We start from the raw sequence: 21,488 nt of genomic DNA, 5'->3' as shown, positions 1-21,488 counted from the left end.
AACCCTAGAAGATGTTTAAACTGTGTTCCTGACAGAAAAAGCAAAAAAACCAAACACAAACAACAGAAGCAACCTCGAACTCTGTTTTCCTTCTAAAACAGCACAAACCATGCAAACAAACCATGCAAATGTCAACCAAAATGTGGCACTTCCAGAAAATTGTTTTCATTGATTTGCAGTGGTGATTTCAGTGGTGTTTTCAGTGATTTGCATTAGCAATGAATCTTAGCATTCATACCATATACTGCCCCGCCCCCCCCCCCCCAACTTTGTTGCTTCCAAAATTAGCAACCTGGGGCAGTGGGGGGTTGGGACATAACTGGACGAACTTACCACTGTTGTTGGTGTGAGTTCTTCCTGCTCACGGCACCAGGAAGTTGTAAGGCAAGTTGTTACTAGCAAACTAAGTCTTCCAAGTAATGCCTTCAAACATTTGTCCAGGAGCTTTAAGTGAGTTTTCTCTCCTTCTACTGAGGATCTACCCACCCAACTTTGCACAATGAAAATAAAACTCTGGCATGAACTTGATGAGCTCAGAAGAAAGGCTCAATTCTTCTAATGACTATTCGTTTTCCATAACTAAATTTGAATGCCTAAAGGCATTGCTAATGGCTCCCTCTGAGAAATTTTTGCTCTTATCTTCAAGATGGCTGCTACTCAGCAGACCAGGTGAACTATTCCAGCCAGTAAGAGATGCACCAAGTAAATGGCAGCAGGCATTTCATAATGGATTTTCAATCTAAACAGCATATATATACTTATGATGCAAGAGTCATCCCATAGGATTGAAAGTACCCCTGAAGCAGTGAGGAGTGAGAAGAGATTAAAATCAGGCCATGGTATCCCACAAGCTAAACAACTGGCTGTGCTAATGGATGGGTAGCACACTCTGAACCATTTAGAACATCCCTTCCTCACCTACTAAGATAATGACAAAGGACTCAACCAGCAGGCGGCAAAATGCTCATCAGGAATAAGCACATCTGTAAGTGCTTGCTAAACTACTAGCTATAGTACTGATTTGCTGGGGGCGGGGGGAAGGGGGTAAGTGGTAATTGGAAGGCACCACATGGAAAATGGAAAAAATTAAGAACTAACTAAATAATTACAAAATGCCATTGTAAAAGGAATGTTTCTTTGCTGTCTCTGCCAGTAATTATGAGGAGAAAATTATTCATGAACTTTGATTGCAAAGAAAATTCTTAAGTAATGAAAGCATTAAAAAAAAGTGCTAGCAAATGAGAACATACAGGACATTCCCTCCACCCTCTTCCAAACAGCTTTCTCCTTCCCAGTATTTCCCACCCTGTTTCAAATCCTCCCTCAGAGTGTTGTTCCTGGGTCTAGGTAGGGAGCCATCCACACTGCTCCATACACTAAACAACACATCCCCACAGCACGTCTGCTTCTGAGACACTCTGAGGGTAAGCACTGACTCAAATGCCTGCCTCCAAACAGACTGGAAAAATGAGAGACAGACAGAAATAATAGCCCAGCACCAAACTATAGCTGCATACAAGTTAGAAGATGAGAGTCTGCTTTTGAAAAATTTTTGATTAGGCATGTTTCTTCAGTCCTAGGAACATGTTTAAACAGTGAAAATATCAAACTACCTATTATCCTACACTAAATCTTGCCAGTCTTGCATGCAACAGTATTAGGGACGTGAGGACTAGCTTAGAAATGGATCAACACACAAGAAATGTACAGCTGAAATGAAGAGTACATGAGAAAATTTGGAGCAATTTCTAACATATCTATCTGCCTAACTCTAGTCAAATGAACAAAACCCTTCATTTTCACAGCCACTAAAATTCACCTAATTCACACACTGGCACTATAAATATTGTTGTTATTAGCGTAGAGGAAATTTTCTAGACTGCTGTCAGAGACTGAAATAGTTCATGCCTCAAACATCTATAAAAAATTTGGCTCATTATAGCAAAAACTAGAGGAGATGTCGAAGCCCATCCCTCCCCTATAGATGCTTTTCAGGGGGACCATCACCACCAAGACCAGCTGGAGAGGATTAATGGAACATCATTGGGATCCACAGATGGCGATATTTTTTTATGCTGTCTCTTTCTGTTCCCCTCACCTATTCTCTATTTCTTTCTTTCTTTCCCTCTCTGTCTCATATTTATTATCAAATAAAACACATACTATTGACTTTGGCACATAGTATTGTTTGCACCTTAATTTGGGCAAAGGCATATCCAATCACTTTAATAACCATATCTCAACAACTGTGGATACAAGTTTACTTCCATTTTCCTTCAGGGATGAATGCAGAAGCAGCACTTGATGCACAATGATGCCAGCAGCCTCTTTCTTGTCCTGGTCACACAGAAGTACACAGTCTGAACAGGCTGAAACCTTTTAATCCAAGATAGGAAAGGCCTTCCTCTAATCTCTGCCTTTCCTGGTGATAGAGAAACCCCAGGGGAGACAAAGCAATGACCCCTCAAGTGAGGGAGGAAGAGTTTAAGTGAGATTCTGAGTTAAAAGAGTGAAAACTTAAAATGCTGTACTTCTCATATGTCCAAGACATACTGGAGGCTGTCTCTGTCAGAAGGCATACAACTAGAAGTTCAGCTCTCCAGCAAGTACTGAGGCAGGGTGAAGGGTCAGACAGAGCATGGCACAAAGTGCAGAACACGTTTTACTTGGCCATGGCTCTTTTTTCAGACAAAAACACTTCAGCAATAAATTCATACTTCTGAAAACTATTGTCTGCAAGAAACAACTTAATGCAAATTGTACTGTCATTTGCAGTATCAAACAGTAACCATAAATAAACACAGATCCTTAGATAGCTGTTTCACGACCACTAGTATTGCAACTACCACTAGAAGGAGAAGTAAAAAAAAAAAGGTAATGTTTACATGCAATTGTGAGGCTGTGCTAGATGAAGATGACTTTTTTTCCCATTCTTGTTAACAAAATAATCACACATACAAATAAGTATTGAAGACACACATTTGCCACAGGAGAATGCTGCATGCATGTTCAGCTTGATTTTTTTACATTAAGTAGTAGACGGCCAATTTCAGCAGCCCAAAAGCAGGAGAAATGCTCAACTTTACACCAGTAAGCAGTAATCTTGAGAATCTGCACTGATAAGCCCTAGTCGAGCACTACTCTAGACGAGCACTGCATTCTCTCAGTCTGATTTAACAAAAAGCACCCAGATGTCTGAGGGTGAGACACTCCCAACACTTCTGGCCACAAAATTCTGGCATAGTATTTTAACACCACCATAAGCCTTTCAAAGTCTGAACTGTATAACAATGCATTAACAGGGTGTCTTGGTTTTGAAAGACAGTTGTCTGCCAGGGAAAACTAGAGTCTTCCTTGGAATGGAGAATGTAAACCCCCTTCGCTCCAAATTATTATAATTTTGCAATTAGGGACTTTCCAGCAAAGATATGGGAAATAGGAATAACAGTTCTTTACCAGGAATATTAAAAATAAAAAGGAAATTACAAATGTAGTAATTACAAAAAACAAGCAAGGAAGCAAACAAGGATCCTGGAAAAAACCCTGACAGAGTCAGGGATATGACCTGGCACCCTGTTGGTCAGGGTGTTGGAAGCAGTCCAAATAAGTCCTCCTGGAGTAACAGATGTGGTTCTGTGGAGCAGAGATGGTCCTGTAGAAAATCCAGTTGTGGCGAGATGGGTCCAGTCTTCTGCCAGGAATCCAGTGGAAAAACCAGATGCCTGGTGGTCTTTAGTCCAAGTTTTTATCTAGCTGGGAACAGCTGGCTCCTCCCCCACTGTGTGGAGCATCTCGCAATGGGATGATGGAATGTGTCATGTCATTGGTGGGCCCTAATGGCCCATTATCAGAAAATGTCCCCCTGGAGGATGGAGGGGTGGTGAGAGAGATAAGAAACACTGCCCCACCGGTTTTAATGACCGGGCCATTATCAAGAGGCATCCTCCTCCTTCCTCCCTGAAGGGGGAAGAGAAGGACAAAACATACCCCCAAAAAACAGCCTTAACGAATGAAATAGAATACACATTTTTTGGTTACATAATCCAATACACAGGGATATTCTAGAGTTTTTTCCCCTACATTTAACCTGCAGGAAAGGAACCACTCCAATATTTCCATTAATTGTTCCATCCTTTTTTAATTGATATTCTTCAACTGCAACATAACTAAAATGGCCTGACTGCTAGAATACTGAAAGCTTATTTGAGATATTTTATCCAAATCATATCCTGAAGGCGTTTTATACAGTCAGATAGTTCTGGCTGTAACATTTTTAAGAAAAATCACTTTGTTAGAAACATTGTATGAAAGAGCAATGGTTGAAGTTTATAATAACCTACTCAATAATAAAAAAGTTCCTTGTAACACAATGGATGTTAGTCATCAAAGACGATGCATGTGCTTTTACCCAGTCAATCATGGGAAATGCAATTTGTAAGACAACACAGGGGAATTCAACCAGCTCTTATAAGACATGATGAACAGGAAGACAGGTCTTTTGTAAACAAGAGGAACCAATATTTAGATTGGAAAAAAGACAGTTTACTTCTTAGGCACAGGACCAAAGATCCGAAATTAAAGAAAACGGAATATTTTAAGTAGTACCCCAGGAACACTTAGATATTCAGAAAACCTATTTGTAATTTTTCAGAGAGGAATTAACACCTCAGGAGCCCTCAGAAATGCACTTCTGTAATGACAGAGTAGTGGATAGTAAAAAAAATACTTTATCAAAGCATGTATTTGTCTACTTAGAGTCATCATTTACAGGGAAGGGAAAAGTCAGCATTTAGAGGAAGCAAAAATCAAAACTGAAGTCTCAGTTGCACCAATACATTAGAATACTGTAGTGGGTTTAGGTTCACTAAATTTAGTGTAGTGGTCTTAGTGTTTATTCTTTTTCTGTGGGGAAGAGATTAGGAGAAAAGCAAAGCAGGCTCAAAAAAATGAACAAAATAGTTTTATTAACACGCACTAAAAAGAATGAAAAAAAAGAAAGTTGGGAAAAAGAAAACCCAAACCAAAACAGAATGAAACTTTAAAACACTCTTCCCTCCCCCTACAAACTATTAACTTTCTTATAAAACAACACTGAAAGACACAACTTGTGATTTTCAGTCAGTTTCACTATTTAAACATAATCATTCATTACTTTAGGAGAAGAGTCTCTCTAGGGTTTTCATGGAGACGTTTGCCACAAGATAAAATAGTCCAGTGGCTCCTAATATCACACATCTGCAACCACCCGGAGTTTTTGCAGACTGTGATGTTCTATCAGCAAGGTCTCTCAGTGTATCTGAGGTACTGTTTACAAATACTTCTTCTAGCCTAAAATTATCTTCGTCTCAAAGGCTGAGACCTCCTTTTCACCCAGCGGTGCGGGCTTTAAAGTTCTCAAATCTTAATCACATTAGTCCTCAATTTTGATGAGAAATAGCATTCACCCTAACAACACTAAGATGCTACAAAGAACAGTCCATTTCTCCATAGTTTACCCCAGAGAAGTCTGGTTAAAAATGTCCACTTCTTCAATCTTATTCCAGTAATATTATCAGTTCTTTTACTTCTAATCCACTGACTACATGCGGTGTCTGTTCTATGTACCCTCTGTTTTCTTTCTTCTTTCTCAAGGAAGGGTTGTGATTTAGAAGCTCCATGTTGCTAGGAAAGGGTTAAATCTCCCTAGGCCTGCAGGGACCATATGTGGTGTGCTCTGCTCTGGGCTGCAGGGCTGTAAAGATGAAATTCTACACCAACAGGGGAAGCTGGTGGAGGTCCTCCTTTCCACCCTTCGGTCTCATCCAGGGCAGCCTGGCTGGGAGCTGCCACAAAGCTGTAAACGTGGTATTGCTGAGCTGTTCTTTTTTCTCTTCCCGAAGGCAGCCAGGAGAAAGGGTTTAACCCAGGACGCTCCCATGTGGGCAGCAGCTCCCAGAGGCCTGTCTGGGCCTGGCCCAGGTGCCCAGAGGGCAGTGGGGCCCAACCTCAGCTCCCCCTGCCCTCCATGCGGGCAGCAGCTCCCAGAGGCCTGGCCGGACCCCAACCGTCCAGACGGCAGCTGGGCCTGACCCGAGCCCCCTGGCTGCCTATGATATGTTACCTCATGGCTATCTTAGAAGCAAGAGAGTGATCTGCCAGAGATGAGGGTTTTAAATGTCCTTTCCAAAGTCGCATTGGCATTTTTATTGGTTAAATTAGCTGCCAATATCTTGGCTAGCTTCCTGATAGGTCCGTGCCCTCCCCCGCCAAAGCAACTCTAAGGTCCCGGCAAGGATAAGCATTCCAAATTTCTCTGTAACTAGAAAATAAAACTGTGCTAACGCATGATAAATACAGAGGAATTTTAAATATAGTGACTCCATTGTTTTGAGCTGTTGAGGTGACAGTAACAAGCTGCTTGTAGGTCTCACTTCATGTGAATTCAAGTAGAAAGAAGCCTTTTCCTTTTCTGACTTAATTAAAAACAGAATACTGCAGCATGCTCAGGTGAGGGTACACAGATACCACTCACCCTTCACAACTAGCTGCTCAAAAGGGTTAGGGCACAGAGTAGGAGGAGGCAGTACTTCCCCCAGCTCCTCACTAGTATCACTGTTAAGACACAGCATGCTTGTGAGGGTGAGGCATCTTCCCTTAACAGCACAGTGCAAGTTCTCTGCCATTCTTGAAGCATGACAAAGGTGAAACATCACAAAAAAAATTAACCCAGGCCTTAAATATTTAGAAATGCTGTATCTGTCCCATTCCACTTCACAAACCAGCTAAGACTTGTAAGCATTTGAATGTAAAAGACATAAGTAGTATTTTAATAGAGCCAAGATGTAAAGACTAGGACAATTACACATTACACAATTCCATTCACCTGAGAAACTCTTTAAGTGTTTTACAGAGACTAAATAATCTGGAAGATACTCCTGCAATCAGGAAAATACTGGGCTATTTATAATCATTTTACAAGCAGGTAAACTGATGCACAGAAAAGGATTTTCTCATGTCTGTTTCAAGAGCTCATTGCAGACTTTCAAACACTATTAATCCAGTGCAAATCATACCTGTTTTCTAATAACATTGATAGCAAATATGGATACAGATATGTATTATCAAGAGGTAGACAGGGATGTGAACTCAGAGGGATGTGTTCTCTACCCTTGCAATAAGCCCAAGGAGAAATTTCCCTCACTTCACTCAGGAACAATCTGCCTCAGTATTATGTCGGCCTCATCAGAAGGTAAAAACATAACCCAAGAAAGGTCTCAAGCCTCCAGCTTTCTGGGATTGTATGGCCCATGTTCATCTTGAAACTACTTATTTCACACAAAAGCTCCTTTACTAAGTACAAAGAGAGACCTCAATTCCAGGTCAACCTCTTACTGTGCTCCTGTCTAGGGCTGGCACAGGTAACTTACCTATTTCTCCAGGAACATGCTTGCCACTGAAACGAAAGCATGCTGTGACATTGAGGCAGTTCACCGGCTGCAAACCATCATGGCACTGAGGAGCTGTGATATTGATAGCTATAGGCAGGAAAATGGTGATATTCATGGTAATGACAGGCCTGGATCTGGAGATCAACAGAGAAGTAGAATTGAGTGACCATTCAGAGGGAAACTCCACAAAAGGAAAAGAAAGCAAATTTGGTAAACTGCACAATTTCAAGCAGACAGGAAAAATAAGAGTACATTTGAATTGTAAAATAAACTTTTACATTTTATCTAGCTGGCAAGGGCTACTAGCATTTAAATGAAAGTGGTAATGTCAGCTTGAAGTTTAGTGCTCAGATACAGACTGCAGGCAGACAGCTGGGGAAACTAATAATATGTAATAACAATAATCATCTCCAGAAAAGGTTGCATAAAGTCTTCCTGATGACTGAAGAGGATAACAAAATTACCAGAACAGCAAACAAGAACAAGTTCATGCAAATGAGACTGGTTGCTAACCACCTTGGATGAACTGGGACAGGTAGGGACAGACTGTGGGTTTCCACAGAATAGTCCGTAGTCAAATTTGTGACCTCAAAGTCAAGAAGAGAGCACAGAGGTCCTCCACAGGAGATGGATTCATACATAATTTTTCTGAGAGTAAAAGAGGGACAACACAACAGACACCACATTCATATTTTCAGGAGGAGAAAAAGTTTGGCTAATTCCCTCCTGACAAGTGACAAGGATTGAATATTTTTATCATGCTGCTGAACTGTGTTTCAGGAACTATCCAGTGCACTGTGAACAAAAGCCTTCTACTCTTGCAACTCCAGCACCAGGTTATTGCTACCAGTACTCTTGGGTGAGGAAGACCTCAGCCAGAATCACAGGGCAAGTTGAGTGCCTTAAGGCACAGGTGTCTTGCTAAGGAAATTTCCCCGTCTAACAATCCAGGAGGCACGCAGGCAGTCACACTCCCACGACCAGAGACTTTTAACTGCCGCGGCCAAAGCTCTTTTGTAGTGTATGGCTCCAGTGAGCTGACAGGTGCCCTCCTTGACTCCCTACACATACCACATTCACATAGTCAGACCAGGTTTCCATAGTTTCATAAAGCCTTTTATTGACAGCGCAGGAACACAGAAACAGCTCGAGGTGGTGCCTCCAAGAAGGGACCCCAAACAAAGGACCCTGTGGGCTTTTATACCCTCACAGTCCAAGCACACCAAAGTCTCTGCTCTGCCTCCTGAGTCCTTTGCTCCTGCTGTGTCTCAGTGTCCCTGAGTGTGCTCTTGCTTCGGGCTCCCACCACCCTGAGCTCAATCTGCAGTTCACACACCAAGCTGCCTGCACTGAATGTATTCCCCAACAGTTTCCTTTTTCATACAACAGAGAAGTCTCAGCAGCTTGATAGGGAAAAGCAACCCAGAAATTCAAGCACTCCTGAGCAATCTCCAGTGAAGGACTTCAGCCCAAAAATTATAGGTGTTATTCTTCCTGTTTTCACTTTTGTGCATGTTAAAGATGACCATGTTCTTCCAAAATCAACTACAGTAATAAGACAAATGTGCAGCAACCAGCAGAGTCAGTTCTAAGGTAGACCCAGAAGCCATGCAAGGCCAGAGCTTGTAAACCACTTCAGCACTCTCACTCTGCAAGCCACTTAAATTTAGAGGTAGGGGAGAGGGAGAAGAGAGCAGGGACTGTGGTTACACCTAATTCACATGAACTGGAACAAGATTCACATCAATCTCCAATACAGCTGCTCAGATTCTTTTACCGCAGCCTGAAATAACAGTGCAAGCTCACATTTTGAGGTGGAGCATAAAAATAAATGCTAGCCTTAGAAACATATACAGTGGGGGGAAGGGAGGAAAAAAAGTCAGCATCCTAGGATCATTCCACACCTTCAAAAAAACCCACTATTTCTGAATGCTTAGGGAGACATAAAAGAGTAAATGCTGTAACTGATCTAGAAAAATATTTCTCCTTCAAAAAAGTATTTCTCCAGCTATCATGCACTGTGTGATTTTTCCTTGATGTTATGTCACTTGGTTATTCATTGTGGAAAAACAGCCCAATGCATCTGTCAAAGAGCCATACACACACATGATCAAGAGAATGCATCTGCCCCAAAGGCTTCCACCCAAAGTCTTTAAATATCACTTAGCAAAACATTTGTTGGTTTTGGTTAAAGGACTTCACAAACGGGGAAGGGTGAGGGGATGCTCGGGGCGGTGAGGGGGGAGCTCTTTATCCTAACAGAAGGAGGGACAAACTGTAATTGGCAGTAACAGCAACTAATCAAGCTGCTCATAAAGTTAAGTCAATAATGCAATAATTTCCTCTGGAAGGCGCAAGCACAACTGAACGCATAAACAGAGGTCATCATGCTGTTGTGATATATGTGGTTTTAATCACAGTAAGCCTTTCAATTTGTCTTCCCCTCTCTGCAAGTAACATCAATGTAGGTGAAAAATGCAGTTTTCTTTCAAGCAGCTTCAGAGACATGAGACTGTGAATTCCCATCTGGGGCATGGCATGCCTTTTCACAGAAGCAGTTATTAGCTCTCTGTATATATGAAGAAACAGAAAACTCTTCAAAAACCTTGACCACATGCCATGCTGATCATCAAGAGTATTTCTTCCCTCCCTCTCCTTTTTCTTCAGCATAACTGATTCAATGGAAACAGAGCCAAGTCTCTTCTGCCTTGAACAGGAAGAAGGCTGGCACATCTGTTCTGCAGCTCCAGCATTTGTCTTACCAGGGCCACCCCATCCCTGTATCTTCCATTAAGATGGAGGTGTTTCTAAAGATATTTAAGTATTTAAAGGATTTTTTAATTTAATATTAACAAGTGTAACAAAGGAGCTACTGACAAAATCCAACTTTCCACTCCGTTACACAGGTCACTTGCACTCTAACTCTCCACCTGCATAATTTGGTGTACCATCAGAGGGAACGAGCAATTATACTGAACTCACAAACTTGAAACAGCAGCCCAGCTCCTGTGTGCACTGAAGACATATCCATATTTCCTTTCCCCAAAGACTCTTATTTCTCTCTGTATCCCATTATAGAATTGTATATATGCAAAGTTGTGGATATATACATATGTGTGTGTGTATATATCTGCAAAACTACATCCTGGCATCCTACACAGCTCATTTTTTTGCTCAACTCAATTTCCTTTAATCACAATTGATTTACTTTAGGTAAACATTAGAATAATCCGAAAGCCTTGTCACAAGTCAGGAGCAACCTTTTGGAAGAGACACTGAGATCAACATATCTCTTCAGCTCTAACCCTTTTTTCTTCATAGACCAGGTATTATCATCCCCCACTATTCCATTCAAATTAGACTGCATTCTTTGACACCATTCATGTCTAAAGTTTTGCTTAAAAAGTAATCCAGCTTGCTTCTTCTGGCCACAAAAAACAAGGGAAGAAACTGGTCTTAGACCACAGAAAATATAAACAGAAAACAGAAGAAGACAACTGAATGAAAAAGACATCTCACCTCAGAAGTACCACATTGTCTGACAGGAAGGCCCCAACAGTCATATCTGAAATGTTTGTAACATTGAGGCAGTTATAAAGGAGGCATAAAATTCAGTTCTCTGAAATCTGTTGCTAAATCACAGAGCGTGAATCTAAAACAAGCATTTTCTGACTTAGCCAGTTTCTTCCTTCAAATACCATTATGTCATAAGTCTTGTAACTGAAGGATTAGTCCTATGATGTTCACTTCTGCTTCATTGTTTGATTTTTATTACTACTATTTTATTATTATCTACTTTTGGGGTTATTTTAAAATTTCCTCCTGACAGAGCAGCTTCCCAGAAACTTAAAACCTTGGTCAGATACTGAACCCTCGGTCATTGTGACTGTCCAAATACTTGAAAATAAGCCAATCATCAAAAATTTTTATCAAGAGTTTTGAGTGGCAGAAGGGAAACAGAAAAAGCAGCTCAGTTTCACTGACCACCTGCAGTGGCCAGAACTAGCAGCCTGAAAACAACCCCAGCTCTGCTGTTTTCTCAGTCTACTGCTGTATTTTCCTGATGCTCTCACTGCCAGAGTAGCCAACATACCTGGATAACCATTACTATCCATATCAACTCCTCCTGATATGGACTGGCCAAACATACGCAGCTTTGGGTTTATTGTTTGCCCAGACAGCTTCTGCAATAGAAAACACACAAGTGAAATTAGTCATTAACACAAAAATCCTCTTAAAAAACTTTTACCAAAACAAAAAAATCCCAAAACATTCAAGCAGGATTTTCATGGCCACTGGGTCTCTATTCCATGGGCTGGAAGTGCTATGCACCAGTTGTCTTGCACTTCACCCACACAGCCCTAACAGGAAGACTGTCACCTGCACTTTTGCTCCTGGCTAGTAGGAGACCAGTGTTGACTTGAACTAAAAACCCACACCTGCATTACAGTATTCGTGCAGATCCAAGCAAAATAAGGAACACGTCAAACAGATTTCTGCATGAGAGAAAAACATACCTGCACCCAAGAAATTCCTTTTTTTTTTTAATTACCTCAATTTCTGTGAATCAAAGTTTTAAGAAGCACCTTGACAACATTAATGATTGGTTAAAACAGAAAATCATGCCCAACCATTTCTTTTCACCAAGTTTGCCAGCATACTCAAAGTCAAAATTATTAATTCTCATCCCACTTGGAAACTGGCTTCCATCATCTATTACAGAGTATTTTCTGTCAGTCTGGAAGTTGTATTTAATTTCTGCCTCCCCCACACAAAAATTAATTACCTTCTAACATAGTTTCTTTCTTTTTTTAATTACTAACACAACTTTCTCTAAATTATTTGCATTGTAAATGCCTTTGTCTGAAGCAAATTAACATATCAAAATCTCTTTTTCTAAGAAGGCAATCAGAACTCTCCCAGCTCTCAGTTAGTCTCGGCCATCAATGCAAGAGCTGAACTCAAATCAACTTCTGACTGCAGAAGTTACAGACAGAGGAAACCATGAAGTAATTTTAAGTCTCTTGGAGTTGCTTCACTGTTTGTGACACGTGACTAACTTTTCCTGGCCTTCCCATAAAAGAATGCGATATTGGAAAAAAGACTAGTTGAAGGTAAGAAAGACATCCTGACAGTGAGTTTAAAGGGAGAACAGTGGTCCTCTGGGTACAGATCTGTTTTTCTACTTGTGGGTAGGTAAGCTGAAGACAACTGAAAACAACTTCAACCCCACATTACACTCGCATTTCATGTTTAGAGGTCCCTGTTAGGGTGATAAATCCCACCCGCAAACACCTAAAAGAAATCTGTGGGTTCTTTCAGCCTACAAGACAGAAGAGTAACGCTGCTTTTAAGTACCATAAATGAAAATAGCAGGACACAAAGCCAAGTCAGATGCTTCTGCTAATAGCTGCCACTGAAGCTGCTGAAGGGACATCAGAGAACAACACTTACCAGCACTTTAAACGATGAAAGCAGAAGGAGGGAGGAGGAAAAGATAACAAAATGAAAAGGGTGAAAATATATACCCTGCTGGACACACCCCCCTCCACCTCTCTTAGCTTATTTCGAAAGGAACTCCACAGCATTAAGATGGATCAGGAATATAGTAATAAAATACAAAAGGTCTTTTACCTTCAGATTCAAATCCAGAGCAGATAGGTAAAGAGCTGAAGTTGTTACACCATTTTTGTTGCACACAGGACTTGAACCAGCAGGGTGTCTAGTGCCCTGCACCAGACATTCGGAAATGGCACACAGACAGTGCCTGTAAGCGGTGCCCCCTTGGCTGCCTCAGGATATGGGACAATGATAGGAATGTTTTATCAAGAGTCAATGACCACATACCCTGCCACACTGTTGAGCTGGGTGTTTTCCCACTGACCAAGTGGAGAGACATGTGCTGTATCTGTCCTTAAAAAATGTAAAATTTTCCCATGAATGACAAAAAAAACCCCAGAAACCCCCAAAAAAACCCAAAAAACCCCAAAAAAATACAAAAACAAACTAAAAATCAAATCAAACCAAACCAAAGGAAAAAAAAAAAAAAATCTGATCCTTTTCAGCAAGAGCTGGAAAGCTCTGGAGTTTTTAGAGAAGAACTTCCCAACCAGTGGTTCTTGGCAAAAATCAGGCAGAATCCTCCACATGCCACACATTATGAATACTTCTAAAGTGCACTTAACTTCCTTTTTTTTTCCAAAAGTAGTGCACACCATATACATGGTAAAGGAAGAAGGACTAAACTTTTATATTCTGTTGAAAGTTGCCAATATAACCACTGAACTCTTCAATTCTGTGTAAACTGATTTACTATGAAGGATCCCACCCAGCAACAAAACAACCAGAACTTCAAACACACAGAGGGAGAGAAGAGTCAGGCTTTTGGAACAATGAAATGTGCTAGACGGAGACTATGAGACACATGTTGGGCAACATGAGCATAAATTTATCTTCTCTGCTGTCTGGCTACAGCAGCTAAATTGCACTGTGCTGTCTCTGCACAAGATACCATAGCATAGCGCAAACAAGGTTTTACTTCATAACCGGGTAAGGGTGTTGGCACCTAAAAATGGCCTTCTGACATATTGTCAGAATACAAGAAGGCCAACAAGGTGGGTAAAGAGGCACAAAAGAACAGTTAGTAACTCTTTATTCTCACTAAGTATGCTTCTACAGGAAGAAAGTGCAACCTTTCAACTTCCCATAGGCCTCCCCTATAATTTGCATGCTCAGCCTTTCCAGGGTTTTAATTTTTCCTCTTCATAAGTAAAACTAACACTCAACTTTTAAGACTCTGCTTGCTTCAAGAAGATATAGCTGACAGCTGTAAAAAAAGACAGTAAAAAATACCTCCTGACTAACATAATTTTACTTTTCAGCATAGATACAGACAAACTTTGGGAGAAGCCATCTTCAAACCAGGACTGTGAAAAGGATGTAGAGCTATGACAAGGCTACCCGTTAAGGGACTCTTAAGTATGGTTTACTTCTGTAGGTCCTGGGGAAGTGACTTTCAGACAGGGATCATAAACAAGAGTATCACATACCATAGAGTACTGAGGTATAATACCACTGGCATCCCCATGGTAAATGTACACTGCTCCTATGTAGTTATCCTCCTTAGGCGCTCCAATGGCAACATCTGTAAAACAATGCAGATTTCACTATCCATTCCATCACTGCAACTTTTCCCTAATTTTAGGAAACAGCTACTCATAGGAAAACAGCTCCCCATGACAAAGATGATCAGCAGATTGTATGAACCTGAGTAGATGGAACCTGTTTGATTTAATTAAGAACTCATGTTAAGATAAACTTTAAAAATACACAAACCCATATAAATTTGTACACATATGTATGTTTCACATTAATCAGATGTGGTGTCTAACGTTCTGTTACAAAAATGTGTTTATCAACAAGCAACCATACTCAAAAAAGTGAATTTAGAATCCTTTCATGACCAGATCTTCAACCCATGAGAACATCAGCTTTGTGAACAAATACAAGACTGGCAAAATATTTACTGTAGCTGTACATTAATATTGAAAATCCAAGGCTACACAAAGAGGCTGGGTATATTAAATGAATAGGCAAGAATTAAAAAACACCTGCTGAGAGTGAATTTTCAAATTACAATTGATCCAATTTAACTGCAAACTCCTACAGAAAGCATGATCCCCCTCCCATTCTCCTCTCCTACTCGGATCTAGTGACTATGCTATCTGTTAAAATTAAGCTTTTCATGATTGCTTTGTACCCATGGACTGATCCAACTCCCTCTGCATTCTCATCATCACCATGATTGGCTATAAATATTAGCAAGAACGCACAAGTGCATGTCCAGATGCAGAGAAAGCACATGTTCACAATTTGTAACCTGCAACAAGGCTGGGTTAGGCTTAATGGGATATTGCGGCCTGAATGGCCGGGAAGAACTAAATCCAGGCACACACTAAGTTGGTCTTTGTTTAGAGGCCCTTAATCTGCACTTCCAGAAACCAGGGCAGAAAAAGAGCATCGACATTTCATTCTCACCTACTGCTCTCACAGCAAAGGGTCTCACACTGAGCATCCTGAGAATGGAGCAGGGGGAGAACAAAGAAAAAGAGAGGATTTAACAGACCATGTGCTATAAGGAGCGAGAAGCTATTTCTCACAAATCACACTTCTTGAGAAGAAATGAGATTATGTCAACAAAACCAGAAAGGCTTGGAAACATAGGGAAATGGGCAAGAAGAAAGAATTCAGACATAGCTTTCTGTTTTGTTCAGGGTGAGGTTATCGAAAGCCTTTTATAAGCCATATAGGGAAGAAGAAAATACAACAGCAAGGAAAGCAAAGCAATGTTAATATGACCTGCACAGACACAAACTAAACCAACACCAAGGACAGTCAGCTACAAAACGATTTAGCACACAAATCCTACACAAGCAAATTTAGCCTTAGGTCGAACCCAGGTACTAGTTAGGTCTGGATAAGCAAAGCGTGCTATGCAAGACTGACAGTGTCACCAGCATTGCTCACACTTAAGGAGAGATGGCCATGGAGAAAATTGCACTGACCTGGGAAGCCATCGTCATCAATATCACCAAGGGCAGCCATGCTCTCCCCAAAGTGTGCATTATAGCTACTGTCACCGTCCAGGGTGAGCTGCTCTTCCAGCACTCCCTACCAAGTAAGAAATATAACAGGGTCAGGGAAATGGTGAAAGCCCTGAATGAGGCAAGCCTTCCTCATGGAAGCTGCACATGTGCTGCGAGAATGACCTGGGGCAGAGCTGCAGCCTGCCTCTTGCTCTCAGAGGCAGTCAGATTATCTGGGCTCTAGAAATCTAATTTACTTGTGTTTTAAACCTTCTGGATTTTAGTTTTAAAGAGGGAGAGGAAGACAAAGGAGTGCATGACTTAACCAAAATACTAAATTAACTAAACAGTAACTCAGAGATGTAATTAAATGCAGCCACAGAGATTGGTGAATCATGAAAGTTTACAGATATCTAAAACATAACAGCCCAGAGTTTGCTCTACTGGAAGATTACATCCAAGGACCAAAATGCCCAGACCAAGTTTATTCAGCTAAACTCCAGTGAGCTAAGGAGCATTTTTCCCTGAGCAAAGAACATTTGATAATTGGATTTGAAAACATTTAAAGTGCAGGACAGAAGGATTAAATCAAAGTCCTACAAAAGCCTTCTTAAATTAAGAATAAGGAAATACATTTAATGAAATAAAGAGACTGAGGAAAGTTGAAAATTAAGTAGCTTTGTATTACTATGCCATGAGAAGCCTAATATGGCGTTGGTATTTTCTTGCCCACCCACCTTCCAGTCAGATACATAAGTTTTATTTTCTCGCAGTCTTCCCTTGATGGGAAAGGAACATTTCCACAAGAATTAAAAAATAAATAAATAAATAAATAAATAAATAAATAAATTACACAGTCTAAGTCTGTTTCCACCTCAGGATTGTTTTGGTTTTGCTTCCTTTGTGAATGAGAATAAGCTATCCTCTGGAACATGCACTAAAATCTTTTATTTAGCTGCAAGGAGTTGCTGGCTTTAAGAAAATCCCACGTAATGAAATTGAAACACAACAGAGAGAAGACAGGCAGGCCTGTATGTGTGACTCAATTCTTTGCAGTTCTCACAGGAAAGGGCAAAATATAAGCATTTTAAATGTGGCATACTATGCATGCTTCTTTTATAATACCGTTTTCTCTGATCCTCTGCAACAACCTCTTAAGCAATGGTGCTTGCAGAATGAAACTAATGCCAAGATGATTTTTTGCCTTTTCTTTTATATACCTTTCATATACCTTTTATGTATCCTCAGTGCTCTTAGCAAGCATACTTGTAATTCCTTAAATCTGATAATTTAGCATAATCCTGGTATTCTGTTAGGCCAGAAAACCAAACATCCAGGGGCCTCGCAGTTGGAGGCAGGAAAACCCTATGCTATCTTGAGAAACCAGGGTCCTCTTTAGAATATACCCTGCAAATTAGGGTTAGGCCCTCCAGGGGGAATTCTTCAGGATGAGGAGATATCACACTATTCATTCAAGCCTCTCATTGGAACATCTTTGTTAGATATGTTAATTTGTGAGGTCTATAAATTGTATACACAATCCATCAGGTGTGTGCATTTTGGCACATTCTACCTTGGGAAAGTGGTGCATCATAAAGATCCTTATTAAATACCAAGGTAAAAACCTTTTATTCCTTGACAGTGTCTGTCTCTTAATTCTTAGGACCGAGGAAAAGGAATCAAAAAAAATTTTAAAATGTCCACTGCCCAAAATAAAGCCCACAGTCCTGCAAGCCATTGCTTATGCAAGTAACTCTAACACTCTTGGTGCATGAGAAACTCATACTAGCTTCTTGACTATTTTACAGAAGATAAAAATTAACTCATCTATACTCTCAATGTGAGCAGGAAGTGTTGGCTATCTGTTTGACATTCTGGACCCTATCCTGAGGGCCCAACAGCAACACTGCAACACAGAAGGTGGAACCTCCTGTGGATAAAACTGAAAAACTAAAGATCAATTAAGGGAGCAGTAATAAAAAATAAAATTACAGCAAAACCACTTTTCAAGTTTCCTAAATGTTAGGACTTCTGGTAATTTGAAGTCTAGCATAAACAAATTCAAAGTTCACTAAATACGAGCCAATTTCATTTTAGTCCATAACAACTCTTCCTTTAAGACAGCAGCTTTAGGACCTGAATAATAAATATTTAATAGTATGAAAATAACTGTTATTTTCCTATAAATAAAACATAAGAATGGCTTGGTTAGCTAATGCAACCAAGTTCAGACTTTTCCAAAACTCTTGTTAAGTCATGTGAAATCCAACAGTACCAGCTGATAACAACTTCTGCTAAAATCTCTATATGGGCTTAACGTAAAACTAATATGAATTCAATCTCTGCTTTCTCTTCTCTTCCTCAATTCTTGGACACTTGTGTTCTAATTTTTGTTTTAGGTTTTAGTGACCACCCAAAACACAAAGGAAACTCAGTCAAAGTTGCTGATGCTTACTTGGTTTGGCATCAAATCCACATAAAGCCACAAATGCCACCAATTTTCAACATACAACCAGAGACTTTCTCAAATCTCCTTGAAAGACTTACTGTGATGAATATGGGCTGTGATGTATATGCACTGGCATCTGGCAAACTACAGTATCAGATGAGTCTTCCTGTGACCTCATGCTTTGCTAGAGACATCCAGATCCCCCACTTGTGGGAACTGGCAGTGGTCAGAAAATAAATTTTTAGGCTCCAGGCAGTAGCTTGAAGCCTGTGGGAAAAGCCTACATAACTCTCTCACTTTGGTCTGGAAAATCATAAGGAGGAACCCAAAACAATCCTTGTAGATATCTTCTTTCTGACACCTGGTGTTTTTCCAGGTTTTTTATGGTAAAGATGTTTACTGAGAGGCATTGGTCTGAAACAACCAATATTATTCATTGGACCAAAACACTGGATAAAAGAGCTTGTCTTTCAATCGACGTTTGCTATAATGCCCTCCTAAGAAACTGGAGTTCTACGTATCATTATTTGAGCCATCCCGAATGGTAATGATACCCACTTATTTGAGACATTGAGTTTCACCATGCAGTGCTGGAAGGTCATAAGCACTACCTTACTAGGGACCCACACCCTCATCCCTTTACCAAGTCACCTCCTGTACATACTCACATTTCCTCTGTTGATAAAGACTGTGACTTGACCCTCATCTCTGATCTCAGAAAACATAGGTGCTCCAACCAGGAGGTCAGACAACCCATCAGAATTCAGGTCAACTGCACATAAGGAGGAGCCAAAGTAAGAGCCCATCTGTAACCAAGTTGAATCAAAGCAATCAGTATCTGCCCACACACAGGAGGAAATCATATAAGCATTGTTTTTGTCTCATTTGGTTATTATTTTAATTTCAGAAGATGACTTGCTGCTTTATCACGCACAAGCACTCCTATAGAGAAAGCTTTAGGAATAATTCTGGCAGAAATAAAAAGACTTTACTATAACAGTGCATCAAGCCTGGATGTTTTACCAACAGAAGTTAAACTCTGGAACATACTTAAGTGAGACCCTTAAAGAGCTTTCTTAGACTAGCTTTTGCTTGTCAAATGCTTAAAACTAGGATGGGGTGAAATGAGTTTCCCAAAGCAGACCTGGACAGTGATATTCATGCCCAGTGCCAAACTTCCTTGAAGTTGGGTACCACAGATTATGTGGGGATACCTTAAAGAAATAATGGAAGAAAAAAAGAAAAATAGACAAGAGGCCATGAAAACAGGTATTTAAGACTATATCTTGATTGTAGACTACATTTCCCTGTTCTATTTGTATTTATTTGTATCAATCACTGTCAAAGGCTGTACTTGATTATGGGTCTTAATCATTGCCTTTCTGCCCATGTACAGGCAGGCAAGTTGATACAAAGATTTTCAATGAAAGCTTTTTGGTTGATACAGAACAAACGTATCTTTCAATCTCCACTTCTTATTGTTTGATATACTTAATTGCTTAAAATAAAGAAATACATTAATTTCACTTCATTATTTTTTTATGTGGGTGAACATTGAACACTATCTCCCAACCAGCACCCACATTACAAATTTTAAAACACATTTAAACACAAGAAGAAAACCAAAAACAAGAATGATATTTCACACTTATTTCATTTACATCTGCTAAGGTAACACAAGGCATACTCTTTGAAACCAACTACAAACTATAGCCTCAAAATTAAAAGCTGCTTCAGCAGGAAACTGGGAAAGATACCACTTTGTATTTGAAATTGAGTGCTGTTTCCTACAAAGGAGTAAAAATTGATGATAAAGAAATAATTATTTGTGTTCTTGAATGCTTTTACATTCCTCATAGCAGACCTCTGATCTACCATCCTCTGTGCCTGCAAGCTAACACACATCAACCAGAACTACTGGGTATGCTAGAAGATGGGCAGCAGCAACTCTATTCTAGGCAGTTTGTAAGATTTAAAAGTCGCTAAATATATAATGCATTTGTTATTGAAGAATAGCATTTAAGTTTGTTAATGCAGATTTTTGTGCTTGGGTGGGTTTAAAGTGGGACCTCAAATATCATTTGATTCCAGTTCTTTTGTAGCTTAAGTTCCCCTGTGGATTTTTTTATTTTTTTAATCCATAAAGGTCTTAAAAGAAATTTATCATGGGGAAATTTCTCATGGGTAAGGAACAAAAGTTATGAAAAGCATTTTTTTATGCATTCAGACAGATTTCAGGAAAAAGCCATTACTTAACGCAACATGGTATGTCTGCAGCATTGGTGTTCACAGCACACACAGTTCAGGTAAGAACCTTAAGTTTGAACACCTAACATTTGTAACAAGGCACTGAATTTTCTTTTTTTTCTGTCGGCATTTGATTTCCTAGATCAGCCTCCTTCAATAAAAAAGGAAGGAAGAAATTAGCCTGCTGTTCCCATCTGCCTACCAAGAATGTCAGAGCAATGAACTTTCACACCACTGGGCAGGATGTAGCATTTTGTGAGAGCTCATTTCCAAGCAGTGCTCATGGCTGAGCAGGTCTGGTTTTGTTTCTACCACAAAACAAAACAAAAAACAACAACCAAACAAATAAGGTGACTTAGCACAGCCTTCTTTTTAAAATAAAATTCCCATCTGCATTTTAGAGAATTTGTAGAAGAAGATGCTAATGAAAAAGAACCCTAAAAGTACTTGAATGACGTAAATGCTTGATTAGTTATGTTACATATAAGAGTAAAGCAATTAAATTGAAAAGGGGAAAGTTTTGGCTAGGACCTGGAAACTTCCTGATGGCTTTATTTCTTAGGTCAAGGAATAGTCAGGAGCATATCCTTAAGGACATTTAAAACTCAACAGGGAAAGAAATTAACCAGAAGCAATCAAACAGGAGATACCCTGGATGAACTAGGAGGTCTTTTCCTTTCAAGACGTCTGTAATTCTGCTAGTGCAGAGAAAGTAAAATTTTGCAGAGGCCCTAAAATACAAGTCACACCCCCCCCCCCCCCTTCTTGTAGTTTATTTAA

General features: G+C 40.0%; 1 protein-coding gene across 4 annotated transcripts in view; it reads right to left on the bottom strand.

Annotated features, from left to right (window-relative positions):
* ITGA9 (integrin subunit alpha 9) overlaps nt 1–21,488 on the bottom strand; it is a 287,285-nt gene that overhangs the window by 222,469 nt on the left and 43,328 nt on the right. For all 4 annotated transcript variants that reach the window (XM_040055828.2, XM_040055806.1, XM_040055835.2 and 1 more), the window contains exons 9-14: nt 19,130–19,267; nt 15,992–16,097; nt 14,477–14,571; nt 11,521–11,611; nt 10,947–10,992; nt 7,407–7,561 (exon numbers count right to left, since the gene is read on the bottom strand). In XM_040055828.2, coding sequence (XP_039911762.1) covers nt 7,407–7,561; nt 10,947–10,992; nt 11,521–11,611; nt 14,477–14,571; nt 15,992–16,097; nt 19,130–19,267 — 631 coding nt within the window. The remainder of the gene's footprint in view (nt 1–7,406; nt 7,562–10,946; nt 10,993–11,520; nt 11,612–14,476; nt 14,572–15,991; nt 16,098–19,129; nt 19,268–21,488) is intronic.

Source organism: Hirundo rustica, chromosome 1 (assembly GCF_015227805.2).
Source record: "Hirundo rustica isolate bHirRus1 chromosome 1, bHirRus1.pri.v3, whole genome shotgun sequence".
NCBI classification, from domain to species: domain Eukaryota; kingdom Metazoa; phylum Chordata; class Aves; order Passeriformes; family Hirundinidae; genus Hirundo; species Hirundo rustica.
This window is presented reverse-complemented; position numbering and strand designations above follow the sequence as displayed.